This window comes from Acinonyx jubatus, chromosome B1 (assembly GCF_027475565.1).
Source record: "Acinonyx jubatus isolate Ajub_Pintada_27869175 chromosome B1, VMU_Ajub_asm_v1.0, whole genome shotgun sequence".
In the NCBI taxonomy this organism is placed as follows: Eukaryota; Metazoa; Chordata; class Mammalia; order Carnivora; family Felidae; genus Acinonyx; species Acinonyx jubatus.
In genome coordinates this window covers 16425017-16445193 of record NC_069382.1, presented here as the reverse complement: position 1 = coordinate 16445193, position 20177 = coordinate 16425017, and the positions used below count along the sequence as shown (strand labels likewise).

General features: G+C 43.3%; 1 protein-coding gene and 1 long non-coding RNA gene across 6 annotated transcripts in view; one reads left to right on the top strand and one right to left on the bottom strand.

The window, feature by feature from the left end:
* KLKB1 (kallikrein B1) overlaps positions 1-20177 on the bottom strand; it is a 34064-nt gene that overhangs the window by 11729 nt on the left and 2158 nt on the right. For 3 of the 5 annotated variants that reach the window (XM_053216318.1, XM_053216319.1, XM_053216320.1), the window contains 6 exons: positions 17140-17227; positions 14640-14698; positions 9908-10070; positions 8211-8317; positions 4923-5082; positions 4394-4503 (listed from right to left, as the gene is read on the bottom strand). In XM_053216318.1, the coding sequence (XP_053072293.1) occupies positions 4394-4503; positions 4923-5082; positions 8211-8317; positions 9908-10070; positions 14640-14698; positions 17140-17180 (640 nt within the window). In that variant the 5' untranslated portion in view covers positions 17181-17227. Of the gene's footprint in view, positions 1-4393; positions 4504-4922; positions 5083-8210; positions 8318-9907; positions 10071-14639; positions 14699-15325; positions 15428-17139; positions 17228-20177 lie in introns of those variants that run through there. The other 2 variants (XM_015080383.3, XM_015080385.3) reach the window with 2 other exon arrangements.
* The window catches only part of LOC128314333 (uncharacterized), an 11049-nt gene continuing 2797 nt past the window's right edge, over positions 11926-20177 (top strand). The window contains exon 1 of the long non-coding RNA XR_008295853.1: positions 11926-12143. This is a non-coding gene — a long non-coding RNA (uncharacterized LOC128314333). The remainder of the gene's footprint in view (positions 12144-20177) is intronic.

Genomic DNA, 20177 nt, shown 5'->3' with positions numbered 1-20177 from the left:
AATCTTTAAAAAAAAAAACACACAAAAAAACCACCCCAAAACACAGATTCTGGAAGCTGAAAGAAAACTTGTGCCAACCTACAACTATATCCCCTGAAGGACGTACGTGACAAGTTGTTCAACTTTTCTGAGATATTTATAGTGATAAGAGCTCACTTCCTCATGACAAGGTCCAATTCTTTTCCTTTAAAATTTTTTTTAATATTTATTTATTTTTGAGAGAGAGAGAGAGAGACAGAGCGTGAGTGGGGGATAGGCAGAGAGAGAGAGAGAGAGAGAGAGACAGAATTGAAATCAGGTTCCAGGCTCTGAGCTGTCGGCACAGAACCCGACAAAGGGCTCGAATTCATGAACCGTGAGATCGTGACCTGAGTCGAAGCTGCGGCGCTTAACTGACTGAGCCACCCAGGCACCCCTGACAAGGCCTAATTCTTTTCTGGACCGTTCTAGGTGTTAGGATTGTTTTTTTTTTATTTCCTTCATAGTAGCTTCTACCTACATCTACCTAATGGAGCCACACACATTAGTCTAATCCTTTCTCCAAAGACAGCCCTTTATAAACAAAGAATTCAGATAGTCATCCTGACTCTTTTTCAGGTTAAATACCTTTAACCTGTTCCTTGAGCCACTTTTTGTTTTCCATTGCTTCTAGATTTCTTACGGTCCTGGTACCCCCTTTTGAAGTGCCCCGGGCATCCATCGCTGCAGAGGACGTAGGCAACACAGAACTGAATACAATTTCAGTCCCTATCTGACCCATCCAGATGATAACAAGCCAGGGGCTATCTTGTTTGAAAGACCATTTTCTTTTTCAGAGCTACTTTTCCTGTGTGTTTCATTTGTTTTATCAAAAGCATACAGGATCGTAGTGGGAATGGCAGACGAAGGGCCTCTGAAAATCCTCTCTTCCATAAAAGTGATGGGCGTACCGGCCTATTCGTCAAAATCAATGTTTTCGGAACTCTAGAAATTGATCAAATTATAACCGTCCAGGGAACGTTTGCTCAAGAAGAACAGCTGACTCTCTATAAGAACAGTAAGTTTGGGGGCCCCCGGGGGGGGGCTCAGTCGGTTCAGCATCTGACCCTTGATTTCGGCTCACGTCACGATCTCACAGTTCCGAGAGATCGAGCCTCAAGTCAGGCTCTGTGCTGACAGTCCAGAGACTGCTTGGGATTCTCTTTCCCTCTCTCTCTCTGCCCCTCCCCTAAAATAAATTAAATAAACATCAAGAAAAAAGGATAGTTGCATAAGGCTTTGGGCTGACAGCTCAGAGCCTGGAGCCTGCTTCGCATTCTGTGTCTCCCTCTCTCTGTGTTCCTCCCCTCCCCCACTAGCATTCTGTCTCTCTCCCTCTCAAAAATAAATAAAAAATAAAAAATAAAATTTTAAATGGGGCGCCTGGGTGGCTCAAGTCAGTTAAGCGTCCAGCTTTGGCTCAGGTCATGATCTTGCAGTTCATGAGTTCAAGACCCGCAGTGGGGGTCTTATGCTGACAGCTCAGAGCTTGGAGCCTGCTTCAGATTCTGTGTTTCCCTCTCTCTTGGTTCCTCTTCCTCTCTCTCTCTCTCTCAAAAATAAATGAAGGTTACAAAGAATTTTTAAAAAAGAAGGATGAGTTTTGTGGGGTTTTAATTTGCCCTGTTCCAGTTCTCCCCTCCCCAGCTCCATGAAAGCCTTGAAAACAGCCTCACAATCATGTGGAAAAGAGACCAGCAGTCCCGCAGCCCTGGAGCGGGCAGAATGGGGCTGGGGCTGCTCCAATGTCCCATCTGCATCCCCAGTCAAATGCCATTATTTGACTTGTCTGGAAATTCTTGGGAAAATCCCACTCGCAAGGACTGAGTTTATTTTCCATGGCTCAGAGCTTCTTCAGTGTTAACTAACAGCCTTTTCCTTGTGTTTGTCTAGAACAAACAAACAGGGGCGATTATGTAACATTGCAGCTTCCTAGGGCATTAATCACAGCTGGAACAAACAACAGGCTCATAAAAGATCTTAAAAGGGAAACCAGGGGAAAGAAGGTGGTGGTGAAAATCTTAGACATATTCCTGGGAATCTGGAAGGCCATGTGCAAGTACAGGGCTGTGTGGCATAACCAGGGCTGTGCTTGTGCCCCCCAAAGATTTGAGAAAGTCCTAGGCTCTCAGGCTGGCTGATGTTTCGCCCTGCGTCAGCAGAAAGAAAAGGCCCTGGTAAAGTTGTGAAACGCCTGTCTGAACGTTGAAAGCATGCTCCGAAATTCGCAAAAAGCCCCACCTCAAAGACTGAGAAACTTATTGACTGCAGGCATCTAAGGAAATCCTCGTCCAATCATTAGATAACTATTAAGAAAACTAAGTGGAAACATCAGTCAGTGGTCATAGACTCCAAAGAATAAATACTTTACAGAGTTAGTTCAGAAAAGTCACCAAACAAATAGTAACAACAAAAAGCAGTAACAACAGCAGACTCTGGGGAAGGAGGGAACTTGATTTCCAGGGTGACCATATGCTATTATTTAAAAGGTCTCGGGGCACCTGGGTGGCTCAGTCGGTCAAGCTTCCGACTTCAGCTCAGGTCATGATCTTGAGCCCCAGGTCGGGCTCTGTGCTGACAACTCAGGGCCTGGAGCCTGCTTCGCATTCTGTGTCTCCCTCTCTCTCTCCCCTTCCCCACATGCACTCTGGGTCTCTCTTTCTCTTTTTTTTTTTTTTTAATTTTTTTTTTTTAACATTTATTTATTTTTGAGACAGAGAGAGACAGAGCATGAATGGGGGAGGGTCAGAGAGAGGGAGACAGAGAATCTGAAACAGGCTCCAGGCTCTGAGCTGTCAGCACAGAGCCCGACTAGGGGCTCGAACTCACGGACCGTGAGATCATGACCTGAGCCAAAGTTGGCCGCTCAACCGGCTGAGCCACCCAGGCGCCCCTGGGTCTCTCTCTCTCTCTTAAAAATAAATACACATTTAAAAAAAGTTGTAAAAAAAAGGTCTCAATTTTTTTCAAAAAATTACGAGCCATGCAAAGAAACAAGAAAGAATGGCCCATACACAAAAAAAAAAAAAAAAAAAAGGCAGTTAATATAAACCCTTGCTGAGGAAGTACAAACTTCCTCTTGTACTGTACAAAGACTTCAAGCCAGCTATCTTAAATATGTTCGAAAAACTAAAGGAAGCCGTGTTTAAAAAACTGAAGAAAGTATGAAAACATTGTCTTGCCAAAGAAAGGATATCAATAAAGAGATAGAAATTATACTTTTTTTTTAAAAAAAAAAGGACCGAATATCAATGTTAAAAATGAAATATTCAGTAAATTTGAACTGGAAATCTGGTACACACCATGGAGGGGGGTGTGCCCGAGGGAAAAGGAAACAGAGAAGGAAACAGGAAAAGGAAACAGGAGAAGAGATGTGCTGTTGACAAGTTCTTAACCTCCTGCAGAGGGGACCTAGCCCAGCACCTGACGCCGATCCTGGCACAGAGTTGGCACTGGATGCCGTGTGGCATTGGCCACTGGTGATTTGGTTTCAGCAACATCTTATCGTTAACACTCTGATACGCTAAATCTGGTGGAAGGTCATGACGATTTTCTGGATAATTCCATCGAAATTACCTGAATGTCTGAAACTATAGCACTTTGCTGATTCATTATGGTAGAGTGGGTTCACTAGACAGTGGACACTGCCCGGAAATGACCTTCTTGTTTTCCCCGCAATGTAACTGTACTGGTTTTCTATTGCTGCTGTGACCACTTATCACAAGCCCAGTGGCTTCAAACAATCCAAATATATTAGCTCACAGTTCTGGAAATCAGAAGGCCAAAATGGGTCTCCCTGGGATAAAATCAAGATGTCGGCAGGATTTTGTTCCTTCGGGAAGCTCTATAGGAGGACCTGTTTCCTTGCCTCTTCCAGCTTCTAAAGGTTACCATCATTCCTTGGCTTGTGGATCCTTTCTCTATCTTGAAAGCCAGTGGTACAACATCTTCAAATCTCTCTCCCTCTCTCCGATGCTTCTGTCTTCCTTTTTCTCTTATAGGGACTCCTGGGACTACATTGAGCCCACGCACATAATGTAGAACCATCTCCCATCTCAAAATCACATCTACAAACGTCTTTTGACACGTAAGGTGACATATTCACGTGTTGCAGGAAATAAGTGGGGACATCTTTGGGAGACTCTAAGTCTGCTTACTACAATCACACAGGGAACTGGTAGCCACACACTCGTGAATTCGAGCCCCGCGTCGGGCTCTGTGCTGATGGCTCAGAGCCTGGAACCTGCTTTGGATTCTGTGTCTCCCTCTCTCTCTGCCCCTCTCCCACTCACACCCTGTCTCTCTGTCTCTTAAAAATAAATAAACGTTAAAAATTTTTTTAGAAAAGAAAAAGAAATAGTAGGCATACAATTACCAATTTCTGAGAGTGCACAGGGCTTCAGGGAGAATCCAGATGCCACGTTAGCCAGGAGCTTTATACTGGTGGGTGTTCCTCCTGCACTGTGCTTTAAAAGGCAGGTGTTCCTGAATGTGGAGAAAAGAGGTTACTTCTCTTCCCAAACTGCAAGATGCACGCAGAAGCCCATTTTGCGTTGAAAGGATCTGTGGTCGGTGGGAAATGAAGCAATCAGAACAATGACTTTGCAAATGAGTGGGTTCGGGGTTTGTATTATTAATCAGAGAGACATCTTTCCGCTCTACCCAAGGAGGCTTCGGGTGAGAATGGGGCGGGAGACATTATTCAACCAAACCCTCATTCCCCAAGAGATGGAAGTTATTCTCCTTAGAAAAACTGGCAACAAAACTGAGCAAATAAATAAGTGGAGTGGTGAGGTCTAAAAGCCCTGTTTGGTTTTCCACTGGGCGGAAAAAAAAGTTATGAAGCGTACAATTAAATCTCAAAAGCACCATCAGAAAGGACAGATGCTATGAATTTTACTCACCGGTACTCTGCATTGTAAAACGTGCGAGTGGCGTATGTGAAAAATTGGCAGTGAATGCTGTTGGTGCACTTTTTTTGGCATTCTTCAACACTTTCAACCTTAGAGATGTTAAAATTGACTCCTCTCATATCAATTCCTTTATGAATGTCTCGATGGCAAGCTGTACACACAAGATGCACAGAGCAAATTCAGTCCGTTTCCTTCTAGAAGTAGATCAATAGGGTAGTTTTGAAGGATGATACTCTGTTTTTCACAACTGCCCCATTAGTTAGGGGATTTGGAGTTTTTGTTACATCACTAGATGATCAAACTCTGCTTGAAATAAACACATTCCAATATGTTTTAGAGCACTACCATGGAGAAGGGGTAACTGTGCTTCCCAAATTGTAAAGTACGTGCAAAATAACACGGGTAATAGTTCACCCTGAAATTAACAATAAGCAGAGGAAGGCAAACGAGGCTAATAATGGGGGCCCTGGTGATTGTTCTAGGAATTTGCATTGTTATACTAACTGATGTGCCTTTGACTTCCTGCACTGAATGAAGAAGCTTCTCACTTTGCTTACTTCTTGGCTTTCAACCGCTCCTGCCTGATGGTGAATTTCATCCGTAAGCCCTGCCACTGACATCCACGTGTCAAATCGTTATCATAAAAGGTGAACAGTTCTTGTATATTCATGAGGAATCCAATTTTATTCTTGCTTTAAAATTTTGTTAAATTCCACTTAAGCATTCTTTCAGTTGGAATGTATCTTATATACAAAAAATATAGATAATTATTTTAACAGACAGTGAACCAAATTTATGATTTAGCCTTTTTTTAATTTGTTTTTTCATAAAACTTTTTTTTAATGATTACTTATTTTTGAGAGAGAGAGAGAGACAGAGTGCAAGCAGGAGAGGGGCAGAGAAGGAGGGAGATACACAATCCGAAGCAGGCCCTAGGCTCTGAGCTGTCAGCACAGAGCCTGACACAGGGCTCAAACCCACGAACCTGTGAGATCATGACCCGAGCTGAAGTCGGCCACTCAATTGACTGAGCCACCCAGGCACCCCTAGGCCTTTTTTTTTTTTTTTTTTTTAAAGCACTCAAATACATTAGTTAGAACCTTGGATAAAGAAACCAGCAGTATAAACCATAATGTATTGGATGTAATGTTCCACTCCTCAGGGGGATGGTGAAAAAAGACATAAAACTACATTTAATGGTGGGAAAGACAGAAAATGTACAAACTAGTAGGAAAACAATATATTGAGGTGGGTGGAGCAGTGGATAATCCACAGTGATTCACGCACACAAGAGTCTGTAGATTCTAGAAACGAAGTCTCTTTCCAGTTCTGGTGTGCAGGAGAAAAGAAACTCACTGAGTTGGAATGGGTTAATTGCAAACTAAAACTTTTCTTTATGATCAATTGAAAGCTATAAATCTACCAATAACTGTTTTAAATGAAAAGTGGTCATGAGCTTAGGGACTTTATGTCCTTGGGAGCAATTATTCACTTCAATTTGAGATACTCGGGGAGAGTTAGAAGGGAACATTAAATCAAGTTCTATAAGACTGAGTTTGGGAAAAAATTAACAATGACTACTAGTTATTGAGAAAAGCAAAATATTGTTCTTTAAATTTTATTATAACATAATGAAACATAATGCTTAATTGAATAATTTACATTAAGTTGTCTGAGCACATAAATTTGATCTTATAAAATGGGACATGTACTCGTCCTCAGGTAAGCCACATATTGGCTAAGTCAGATCCCCATGTTTATAACGAAGGACTGGATACTATACAAACTGCGGATGCATATGCATGAGTATTGAGGGAGTGGTTGGTGGTACACTGGGGAAGGAAGGATAAAAAAAAACCCAAAAACTTTAGGGGGCCCCTGGGTGGCTCAGTCAGTGAAGCCTCCAACTTCGGCTCAGGTCATGATCTCACCGTTCATGCGTTCCAGCCCCTGCCTCGGGCTCTGTACTAATAGCTCAGACCCTGGAGCCTGCTTGGGAGTCTGTGTCTCCCTCTCTCTCTCTCTGCCCCTCCCCTGCTCATGCTCTGTCTCTCTGTCTCTCCGTCTCTCTCAAAAGTAAATAAACATTTAAAAAAATTTTTAAAAACTTTAAAACACCTGAAATATGAAAGTACAAAATTAACTGTAAGCAGTAAAGGTAAAACAGCAGTGATACATAGTCACAACATGGTTATCTGAAGGTTCTGCCAGCCCATCAATTGAGAGGTTCTTTTCTGTACCTTTCACTTTCAGATCAGCGATGTCAGGCAAATGGTTCATTTGCCTTAAATTAGGATAGGGTCGGAAATGTTTCACAAGACATTAGTAGCAATAAGTGTTAGAATTTAAATTTCCTGGCCTCTTAGTCCTCACATGTTTTTTTGAAGAAGTCGCATTTTTTTTTTAAGTTTCTTTATTTATTTTGAGAAGAGAGAGAGAGCACACATACATGAGCAAGTGGGAGGAGGAGAGAGAGAGGTAGAGAGGATGAGAGAGAGAGAGAGAGAGAGAGAGAATCCCAAGCAGGCTCCACACCATCAGTATAGAGCCTGATGTGGGGCTTGAACCCACAAACCACAAGATCATGACCTGAGCAGAGATCATGACCTGAGCAGAAATCATGCCCTGAGCAGAAATCAAGAATTGGACGCTTAACCGACTGAGCCACCCAGGTACCCTGGAGGTATTATTCTTATTAGCAAGGTTTACAGAGCCCAGTCCTTCAGGTTGGGGGCGTAATGGGGTTTTGTAACCTCTGCATTATTGACATTTGGGACCAGGAAATCTTTGTCATAGGGGGTTTCCCTATTTGGAATCTTTAGCAGCATCTCTGACCTCCGTCCACTAGATGCCAGTAGCATCCCCCCGCGTTGTGACAAATGTCCCTTGGAGGAAGGACAAAGTCACCCCTGGTTGAGAACTATTGAGAACCACTGGGGCACAAATTATCTCAAGTAATACGGGAATAGAGACACTCTCCGTGTTCTCTTAAAGAGCCTTATCTGCAACTGGAGGTGGGGGAAGGAGGCAATTATTTGAATGTGGTTCACTTTCTGCAAATCTTATACTGTAGGGCTAACCTCGTAAAGAATAGAGGCTCCTTAAGCACGTAACTGGTAAAGACAAGAGGGAGGACACATCCAGAACAGTGCCCCATCTCTGTTATCCTTCTGAGTACTCCCTTCCAAAAGTCCAAGGCAGCACAGAGATTGAACAGAAGCTATTTTAAGGTGAACCCCTTACTCATTCAAATAAGAAATCAAGAAATCAAGAGCTTACCACTTATCTGATGGCCGCATTGCTTTAAGGAGTGTCCAGAAATTGTATTTGCCCATGACATTTTTGGCAGGGTTCCCGTAGCACTGTCTTTCAAGAAGCAACCAAATCTGTTTTTAAAAGTACTTTCAGTTAGAGAGTAGAATAATAAACACACACTGGTGAGATGTCTAACGTTTTCTATACACTAATAAATGTGGCCAGGAATAAGGAAAATAATAGAGCTTCCCTGACGCTTGCTAGAAAGAACATTCTTAGAGGCAATTGCATAAAATCTAACAGGCTTTGTAATACCTAACCTCAGCATTATTTCTCTTTAAAAAAACCTTTTTAAGTACAGAAAGTCAATCATATTAAAGAGGTAATGATTTTTTCCCCATGTTTCTAAGCTTTTGGAGGATTATGTTCTCACCTGGTGACTGTTTTCACGTAAGAAATTAAATCAGTCATGAGAGTTGGATCTCTATGAGGTGTTCATCTTGCTCATTAACTCCTTCTAGTTCACAGTAATGGAACACTTCTGCCTTTGATGTCAATCTTCTTGGTAATCTTTCACAAGGATTCTGGAACCTAACTCAACTTTTTATTTGAAAAGTTGATGCCTGTCACATACAGTCTGGGTTTTCTGTACACCCTTAACATGTTGAATCAGGGGATGTTTATCTAGTTTCTCATTTCTTTTTTAATTTTTTTTTTCAACGTTTATTTATTTTTGGGACAGAGAGAGACAGAGCATGAACGGGGGAGGGGCAGAGAGAGAGGGAGACACAGAATCGGAAGCAGGCTCCAGGCTCTGAGCCATCAGCCCAGAGCCTGACGCAGGGCTCGAACTCACAGACCGCGAGATCGTGACCTGAGCTGAAGTCGGACGCTTAACCGACTGTGTCACCCAGGCGCCCCTAGTTTCTCGTTTCTAAATTCAAATGGTGTTAAGATAAAAGGCTTCTGGAAATGGAACAACACAGAAATGTTCATTCTGTATTTTGAACAAAATGAAAGCAAATGATTATGAAACCATGGCTGCATGACCTAATAAGATTTTTAGTGACTATTTTTTCCAGTGCTCTTACTTTTCCAAAATGCCAGTAATATGCATTTTCACGTATGCGCATGCCCCCCTCCACACACACATAATGTATATACCACAGGTGCCCAAAGTCATTCACTACAGGCCCCTTCAGTCCAGAACTTTCCTGAGGTCACAAGCTCTGGAAATGCCTCAACTTTATCGTCAACAACATGTTTGCCTTCTGTTGTATTTTCTTAAGACCGTGTTATCCACCAACACGATCATGAGTCAGGCAATAAGTATGTTTCCTTGTTCAGGTGAAATATTCACCTGTTTTTAGACCCTTCCTTGAGACAATCGCTTAACCCAATGGTTTTCAAGCATTTTCCTCGAGGCCTTGGGTAGGCAATGCCTCATTTCTACTACTTTAGGCGAAGGCAACAGTTGTTCTAGCATGTGTATTTCCAGGCCCAAGCCACTCTGGTTCAGTAGGCCAAACGGTTTGGGGTCTAAGGCTGTGGCCTAAGACTCTGCTAATGTAAGAACCAACCGCTCTAGGTGACTCCAATGAGCTGGCCCTCGGACCCCATTTGGGAAACATAACCCTGAAATAGCTACACCTTTTTTGCACGTCACTGGCTCTAGTTTGAAACATGGATGGCTTCTCCAATAATGAAATATCAGCTTTTACCTTTTGTCTGTGTCATTAGTGGAAATTTCAGGAAGAAAGCTGAAGAGCAAGCACCTCGGATGAAATGTGCACATCATCTGACAGTGCTCGGCATTTGGGGTATACATGGCAGTTAGGTCCCCACCTTTGAAGAAGGTATTTTTATATAGTTGAGTCAGGCAGCCTGTGGTATAATCATCAAAAAGAGACATTAACTTGGAATGAATGCAAATAACTATCTTGATAGAAATACGTCTGTGCTGTGAACCTTCTTACTTCCCCCACTAACCATCCAAAGAGCTTCACAACAGGACTTTCATTAGAGAGGTGGAATGACACATATTGAGGTGGCTATTTGAACAAGGTATCGTGTTATTGAAGAGTCACTCGATGGGTACTTCCATATAAAAAAGCTTGGTTGATTTTTATCAAATCAAACAATAATTTTCCCATAAATTGTCCCCAAGCAAATACAATTCTAGCTTGGCTTCTCCCTGTTGCCTAACATGCTACGGAAATACCATGCCTTGAAAACAACAGGCTTCCAGTTAACGGAACGAATAATTCACGGGCGTAAAAGGCACAGCATAGCTAATACAGTCAATGGTATTGTAATAGTGTTGTACGTATGGTGACAGACGGTAGATAGACTTGTGGTTGAGCCCAGCCTAACTAGAGAGAGGCTGAAGCACTATGTGGGACGCCTGAAACTAAGGTAACATTATGTGTCAACTATAGTCAAATATGAAACTTAAGGGGAAAAAAAACCCCACAACAACGTATGATCTCTTTTTCAAAACGCTTTCATAACAACTGTTCCTGCTAGATTCTCACAACAGCTCTGTAAGGGAAGTTAGGGACAGACCTCATTATATGCCTCTGACTTTAACTGAGTCTCAGAGCAGTACACATTTGCCCAAGATCCACGTAGCTAACGAACGTCCAGGAAGAGAAACCGAATTCTTCTCACTACCAGCCCTGTTCCTTTTCCCAGCATGCAATGTTCAATGTTCCCCATCTCAGTGTAATGTCAGCAAACTACAAGTCATTGGGTATTTCGTCGGCTCGTACAGAGGAGACATTTATTCGCTTGGTTTCTATGAGCAAATGCAAAGGCAGGCCTATGCTACCCTGAAAATCCATTCTGAACTATTTGCTGTCTGCAATTGGTCGCCATTCTAAAGGACCCCGCATCTCACGTGTTTTGAGAATATCAAGGGATACCTTTACTGCTCTACTGTTTCATATATTAAAAGTAAACCTTTAATGCATGAATCTGGGTTTACCTTGAAAGAACCACTTTCTTTTTTTTAATGTTTGTTTTTGAGAAAGAGAGAACAGAGGCAGAGCAAGAGTGGGGGGAGGGGTAGAGAGAGAGAGGGAGACACAGAATCCGAAGCAGGCTCCAGGCTCTGAGCTGCCACACAGAGCCCGACGCGGGGCTCGAACCCATGGACGGGGAGATCGTGACCTGAGCTGAAGTTGGAAGCTTAACTGACTGAGCCACCCAGGCGCACCCGCCCCTCCCCCCCACCTTTTTTTAATGTTTATTTATTTTTGATGAAAGGCTCACTTTAAAGTCAGCTTAATAAGCTTTTCCAGCTAGATAGCACACTTGCTTGCCAGTCAATCGTCCGTTAACCACAAGATACGCCAATGATAACTTTGTTCATCCTCCAGGACATCTATTTTCGTACTGCCCTCCAGGGAATGGGCAGCTTAGACACATGTGTTTCATTACGCACTGAAGATTAAAATGCCCTCTTACACTATCCCACCCCTCTGGGGATTCTGGCCCTGAGCTCTATTACGATGACCTAACCCGGCAAGATCGCGTCTCGCTTCTCTTCCTCTCGGTGGTGTGGCTAAGATGACTATCCCTTGGGCAAGTTTTATATTTAGAAAAAGCAGACATCTCTTCAGGTGGAAGCTTATGGGAATACAAGTTGCCAAGTGTACAGGCCCAGATTTCAGAGACACCCAAAACACTGAGTGGCCAGTCCGGTGACAGTGTTACCTGCAAAGTGACCTGTGTTTCAGACAACTGGTGCATGTGGCTGATGCGCAGTTATCAAGGGGCCATCCTCCCCCTTCGCAGCGCACAAACGTGCATGCGAACAACGGCCTGTGCCAGCCTGGGAGTTCCCATTCGGCCACGTGACTCGGCTGATGGGAAGGTGCAACTGGAAACCGACCACCATTGGAGCAGACTGGGGGGAAAGTTCTAATAGGTGTTCTTGCTTATCCTCAAAAATTGGTAATGATGATGATGATAACGGTGATAGGCTTGTTTGTATCGTGTTTTAGAGTTTTAAAGCAGTTACGCAAGTTATCCCATAACATAAACTATGTCACGCTGTCCCCTGTGTCCATGGACTTCCAGCGGGTTATTCGGTCTTGTTAAAAAAAAAAAAAAAAAACGCATCATCAATGAGAAGAAAAATACCGTATTGTTTAAAAATTGGGCAAAGGAGGGGTGCCTGGGTGGCGCAGTCGGTTAAGCGTCTGACTTCGGCCAGGTCACGATCTCGCGGTCTGTGGGTTCGAGCCCCGCGTCAGGCTCTGGGCTGATGGCTCAGAGCCTGGAGCCTGTTTCCGATTCTGTGTCTCCCTCTCTCTCTGCCCCTCCCCCGTTCATGCTCTGTCTCTCTCTGTCCCAAAAATAAATAAACGTTGAAAAAAATAAAATAAAATAAAAAAATAAAAATTGGGCAAAGGAAATGAGAAGGTAATTTACAAAAGAAACATAAATAGTATATGAAAAATGGTAAGGATCATAAAGTTTAGGCAAGTTAAAACAACAGACGCCATTTTACTCACCAGCTTAGCAAAAAAATTTAATTGTCTAAGTTCCCAGTGTTGATGTGCTGATTTTGGCTCCAAATGATGGAAAACCTAGTTCAATGGGACTCAGTATAAATTAAATGTATTGGTCCAGAAGCCGAGTCCATGGTGGATTTGGCTTCAGGAGTAACCGAACAGCGTACTTGGCTGATCCCATCAAGATACAATTCCCCTTCATACATGTGCTCTGTTCCATGGCTTTGCTGTCGCTCTCAAGCTCCACATAGTGACAAGGTGGTGCCAGAAGCCCAGGCCTTTGTATTCCCCAGTGGTTCAAGTCCAATTGGAAATAATAAGAAGAAAACTCTTATTTCTAGAAGTGTAAGCCAAGGTCTTGCTCTAGGGCTTTGGCTCTCGTCAGGTCACTGTAGCTAGCAGGGTGTGTAGACCTACTTACTGGTCCAGGCCTGCCTGGGTCACAAGTTCATAGACCCAAACTTGGAGGCAGAAGTTCCCCAGAAACAAATTAGGATACTGTTTCCAGAAAGGTGACTATATGTCCAGTCACAAAACAATGGTTCACTACTGGAGTTGACCTAATTGGGGTATGTGATTACTCTTATCTGCTGGTGGAGACGGCTAACTGGAGAGTCACCCTTGTGAAAGATAATTCCATTACGTATATCACAAAACCTTCTAAAATATTCACACACTCTCGTACCTAACATTGCTTATTTCCAAAATGTTGTTCTACAGAAATAACTGAATGTGTATAAGCATGTGCATACAAAAATACCACGAGTAAGGAAGATTACTAGGCTGCAAAAAATGTCATGTATATAAAAAAATAGCTATAAATGGAAAGGTGAGTTATAAAAAAGTATCTATAATTAATAACATCTTCGTTAAAGGTGTAAATAGACGTGTAGAAAAATATCTCAAGGACTAAAAAAGATTTTTAACAGTGACCATTTCTGTAACGTAGGACTTCAATGTGCACTTTCTCGTTTGCTGCTTACCTGCACCTCTAATTTTACTAGAATAATTTTTTTGCCAAAAAGATAAAATTGAAGTGGCCATAGTCCATAGCATCTCTGGCTTCTTACTCCTCAGTATTCAGTGGATTTGTATATGGTAATGATCATGGTAAAAGCAATTAGACATGGGGGCAGATTTCCATTTAGAAGGGGGGGGGGGTCAGCTTCTTCCTGAAGAAATTATATTCCTTTACAAATGTAACCCTTACCCAAGAGGTATTTATATCTTAGCCATACATCTGGGGGGTAAGTAAATAATCAGTGAGGTGTGGTCTTTTTAAGTGAACATAGACTCAAAATCTACCCATAATGGTGGTTCAGAGAAAATGACATTCTATAACAATGAATGATAAACAGTGTCCAGAATCATCTGTATTCCTTGAACATTTAATGGAATGGATAGAAAGGGAAACAAGTTCAAAACCCAACACTGAAACCAGAACTACTCAAATGGATGATTTACTAATTTAAATTTAAACCCAATACTTTCATTTCTGAAGTAGTTCCCCAGTGGCCTGAAAGAGTACAAATACGCACCGGGGACTTAGGACATGACTTGGGTCGGACCCAGACCCTACAAAATGCCTACCCTGAATATTTAGATCAAGCTGATTTGTAGAATATGGTAATAATAAAAATTGAGGGCTGAGTGTTTAAGACCTGCTTTGTAGAGAGCCATTTACAAATAGAAGTTTCTGTTAACACAGGCCCAAAGATATTCTCACTTCTGGGCTCCCCAGCGCCCATGTGTCTAAGGCATTGCGTCTGAAAAGTAGCAGTTGCCTCTGAATATTAAAAGGATTTGTGTCCTGACTTTTGGGGTCTGCCTCCTTCCCGAAGCTGTATGTTCAGTGGCTTTCTCTGGGGCTGGCATTCTTGTTAACTACTCCTTTCCCACACACAACCTTAGGTCTTAGAGATAATCCACTCACCACAGGAAACTGTAGCAAACAAGCAAGTGAAGTAAGCAGCTTGCCTGAATGAAATCATCCTAAAAGAGAAAGCAACACAGGCATAATCCTGCTGGTTACAGATCATAGTTGACATGAAGCCTAATTTACGGTGATAGAGATTTTCTTATCAACGTCTGCCTTGCAAATCTAAGCACATAATGACCAGAACAGGGAACAGGAGCTTTCTGTATATTTAATGCCGGGGACCTCGCACAAGATTCCCACTGAGACCTCTAGACTACCGCTGTGTTTGTCCTTCACTTGCCACCTATGTGGCTGATAATTACCGAAAGGGAGTTGGTAGACAGAAACCTCTTGATTGGAGCAAGAGGAAAATTATTGTAAATAATGGCAATAATGTCGGCCCAGAGTCCCTACGTAAAGAAAAGCACTCACTCAACATGATCAAACTCATTTAAATTTTAAAGCTGTCAATATTCTCTTTGCTTTTAAAATGGCCTGAGACGAAAAGGTTTCATGTATAAGAACATCGAGTTTCTTCTACACTCACTAAATAGGCTGGAAATTACAACATATACCGAGAGCTTCTTCTCAAAGTAGAAATATGCTTATACGCTTAATTAAAAAAATACACACACACACACACACACACACACACACACACAAATTATTTGGAAGCAATCAGAATAATAGAAATTCTCTACCTGAAAGCGAAATTGCTTCCGTGGTTCTGGAGGTGAGGATGTCTCTCGCCACTTAAAAATGGGTGTGGTTCAAGGCCTCCTAATGGAACACTGCAGGCAGTATTTGCTTGGCTCCAATATTGACTTTGGTTTTTGGCCAACAGTTCCAACTTTTTGTCCTGTCAACATATTCTATGAACGTCCATTTCCTGTGTTCAGCTATCTAATATGTTAACTATTTCATGTTAGGGCCACCCTATGCATGCACAGACTTCCATTTTCAGAAATGTTCACAACAACCCCAGTTATCTGGAGTCATGCAGCCTAAATCTCATCTAACTGAACTTTTTCCATCACAGTTACCTGGATGACAGCTGACTAAGGGATGCATAGCTCCTTCTGGAAGGATCTTTTGGCAAACGATATCTACGCCTTTCCAAACTCTAGTCAAAGAAGCATGTTAAGTAGTAACACTGAAGTTTTGAGTATGGAAGGGAATTGGTAGATGATTAGGTCCTTCTCCTACCCAATTCAGGAAACGAGATATAGCGGGAGCTGACAAACCACGGTTCACAGACCAAATCTGGCCCAGTGCCTGTGTTTTGCTTTTTGTGTTTTTTTTAATGTTTATTTATTTTAGAGAGAGAGAAACAGAGCGTGAGCGGGGGAGGGGCAGAAGGAAAGGGAGACACAGAATCCCAAGCAGGCTCCAGGCTCCGAGCTGTCAGCACAGAGCCCCACGTGGGGCTCGAACTCACGAATCATGAGATGGACGTTTAACTGACTGAGCCCTCCAGGCGTCCCCCAGGCGCCCCCCAGTGCCTGTTTTTATGAATAAAGTTTTATTGGAACACAGCCACACCCATTCATTCATGTATTGTCTATGCTTGCTTTTACCCTACAACTACAGAGTTAAGTAATTGTGTCAAACAGCACGGTCTGCAAGCAGGAAAAGATTCACTATCTGGTCCTTTTCAGATAAAGTAATCTGAAACCTGCTATAAAGCACTCGTGGCAGGGGCGCCTGGGTGGCGCAGTCGGTTGGGCGTCCGACTTCGGCTCAGGTCACTATCTCGCGGTCCGTGAGTTCGAGCCCCGCGTCGGGCTCTGGGCTGATGGCTCGGAGCCTGGAGCCTGTTTCCGATTCTGTGTCTCCCTCTCTCTCTGCCCGTCCCCCGTTCATGCTCTGTCTCTCTCTGTCCCAAAAATAAATAAAAAACGTTGAAAAAAATTAAAAAAAAAAAAAAAAAAGCACTCGTGGCAGAGTTTAGACTTCCCTGTCAGGATGCCTCATCTGGGGAAAAAAAAAACAAAAACAAAACATACTGCTTTTCCCAGACGTCTGCTCCTGCTCAGGGAGTTCTATTTTTATTCTTATATTTAATAAAAATTCTCCTTGTATACGGAGATATACCTTCTTTGCAACCTCTATCCTTCAGTCGTGGATTTACCTACTCGATCTACATAAAATAATTTATTCTTTTTTGTGTGCTTTTTAAACTGCCTAAAGACCATAATCACTTGCCCACTAAATCTCCTTTGTCTTCCAACCCTCCAAGTTACAGTACATCATTCTGGCTAGTAAATTAGATTTTTAGGGAGTTGAGCCTTATGTAAATATTTTATGCATATTACTGCAGTGCAGAGCCGTGTTTATTAAAAATGTAGCATAATGTTGCCGGTAAAATATTTCCTGGCTGTAACGAAGTGGCATATTTCAAATATGCGTGCTGTGCTGCCTTGTAGATTCGGGGCATTAACTAGCACACCAGCCGTCAACAGAAAGGAATGTTCTACCCTGTGCAGTATAAAAGAATTTAAATAGGGGATCTCACCTGTTACCAGCCTCAGCAGAAAAACGACGAGTGGAACACATCCACCTTTGCCTCCAAAGCACAGCAGAAACCCTCAGAGGATGTCTCCCTAAAAGGTGCGATTACAGGTTTTAACCTACTCGCGTCGACTTCGGTGTTCCATTTTAATATCTCTTACAGCAAAACGCAAGTCATGCTCTAGCAAGGCAATAAAACTCAAAAATTTCTTCTTGGAAGAACCAAATGAGAAATAACTCGAAGAGGGGCAGGGGTAGGCCGAATTCTAAAATGTCCCCCAAGATTTCCCAGTCTAATCCCGGGGACGGAATGTAGGAGGAGACACCCTGTCCGTTCCCGATGAGGTTGCGTTGCGTGACAGAAGCGATTTTGCAGGTGTAATTAGGATCGCTGAACAGTTGATTTGGGGCTAGTCAAAACGGAGATGATGTGGGGGCCTAATCCCATCACGGAGGCTCTTTAAAAGCAGAGCTTGCTTCTGTGGTTAGCCTAAGGAGAAGGCAGACACCAAGGGCGAGAGGGACTTCGTTGGCTTTGACACCGATGGGGCCTGCGGCAAGGACCCCAGAGTGGCCTCTACTACTTCCAACAAATGTGTAATGACCTTGATAGAGGATTCTTCCCACAACACCCACACCGTGGTTTGGGGATTGTGAGACACGAAACAGGGAACCCAGCTAAGCCCACCTACTGACCCACAGAACACAGAAGGATACATTAGGGTTGTTTTAAACTGCTAAGATTGCAGTCAGTTGTCACATGGCAAAAGGACACTAATATAGGTTTATTTATCTGAAGTGAAAGTGGCTTGGAGAGAGAGGGGTTTGCAGCAGGACACTTTAGGGAGAGGGGAATGGAGGAGAGTCCCTAGTGGAGCACAGGGTGCTGGATGGGAGGCTGGGCTGGAGACAGGGTGGTGATCTGCCCTGGGAGCTTTCAGAGAACCTGGGTTTTTTTTTTTTTTTTTTAATTTTTTTTTAGTGTTTGTTTATTTTTAAGAGAGAGAGAGAGAGAGAGAGACAGAGGACAAGCAGGGAGAGAGCAGGAGAGAGAGACAGAATCTGAAGCAGGCTCCAGGCTCTGAGCTGCCAGCACAGAGCCCTGATGCAGGGCTGGAACTCGCGGACCCCGAGATCATAAACCCAGGCAAAGTCAGAAGCTTAACTGAGCCACCCAGAAGTCCCCCCCCCCTTTTTTTTTTTAAAGAGAAAAGCCTTGAATTTCTCATGAAGATGTTGTGGGGCCAGGAGAAGGGCCGACCAGGAAAGAGGCAGATGAACAAAAGCTACATCGTGCAGCTCAGTAAGAATCTCAGTTCACTGAGAGCTGAGAAAGGTCTTGGGAGGTGCACCTTGGACGCCTGAGAGATTTCTGCGGTCCGCATCGCTGTGGCATTAAGTGTCCCTGAGAAAGGCCCGACTTTAGGCTCTGTCCTTCCCGGTGCACTTCAGTGAGATAATGTTTTACATATGTAATACCATTATTATAAACACATATGTAAGTAAAAGATATAGGAACAGAATAAATTACAAAATAAATAATTTAACAGAACTGCCGTGACTGCCCTTGTGGTGAGGCTTCAGCTGGAAGGGGAGAGTAATCTGCTCTTTGTAAGAGATATGGAAGAGGAAAGGGGGCAGTAGCAAACAGGAGAGGCCATCCTTCAGCATCTCATTTAAAAAGAGATCTTCTATCCGTCCTGGGTCTTTACTATGCTTCTTTTTCTTCCTAGCACCTACCACTAGCTGACATCGTGCTACGCATTTGCTCATTTTCATGTTGTGTTTCTGCGGCACACCAGCTCCTACCTTGCTGTTAGGCTTGGGTCTCTAGCTCCGGAGCCCTGAGGAGTTCTTGGCAGACAATTACTGAAGGAGAGAGTGAAGTGGTGAATAAATAAGAAATTAAATGTTTTTAAAAGAAGGAAGGAAAGAAGGAAGGGAGGGAGGGAAGGAAGGTGGGAGAGAGAGGAAAGAAGGGAGGGAAAGAAGGGGGGAGGGAGGAAGGGTAAGGAAGGGGAGAGGAGGTGAAAGGTGGGGAGGGGAAGGTGACAGGAGGGGAGGGGAGGGAGGAAGGAAGGGAGGAAGGGAGAAAGAGAAAGAGAGAGAGGAAGGAAGGAGGGAAAAGAAAGAGAGGGGGCAGGAAGGGAAGAGAAGGAAAGAAAAAAGAAAGAAAAAGAAAAAAGAAAGAAAAGAGAGAAAGAAAAAAACAATTGAGGACAGGGTGGTCCTTTTACCCACAGTTGTGGACCATCTAAGTCATGTACGAGAGTCACTGTCACTCTTGTAAGCAAAGTTGAGCTGCTGGTCACTGATAACACTGACAATCATTGGACTAAGAGGCAGACTGGCTCTAACCCTGTGAATGTCCCCTGTGGGGAGCAGGTGTCCTCTTGAGGCTCCATCCAATTGCTCAGGAGGAGACACTGCCACCCTCGGCTTTCATCAACAACTTTGTTTCTGGTGGTAACGGATCAACAGTAGATACAACGTCGAGCGTTACCAACCGAGTAACAATTAATTATGTTCACAGAAGGCCTTCACAGAAGGCCGTGAACCCAGAAGCACCGTCACAGGCTTGCGGAGCTGTGGCCACATAAAAACAATTAGTTGTGCCTGAGCGGACTAAAGGTTTTAATTTTTTTTTATGTTTATTTAGTTTTGAGACAGAGAGAGACAGAGCATGAGCGGAGGAGGATAGAGAGAGAGAGGGAGACACAGAATCCGAAGCAGGCTCTGGTCTCTGAGCTGTCAGCACAGAGCCCGACACGGGGCTCAAACTCACGAGCTGTGAGATCATGACCTGAGCCGAAGTCGGATGCCCAACCGACTGAGCCACCCACGCGCCCCGAAAAGTTTTAATTCACTCTATGTCCATAAGAATAAAACTTCAGACCTGAGCGAAAAAAGAGACCAAGAGTACAAACAATAGGATCAAGGAGTTAGGCCTGCATCCTGGGAGAAGATTCCTGTGCCAGCACACCCTTTACTATTCAACTAAAACATATAGATTTAAATGATATACAGTATTTAAAAATAAAA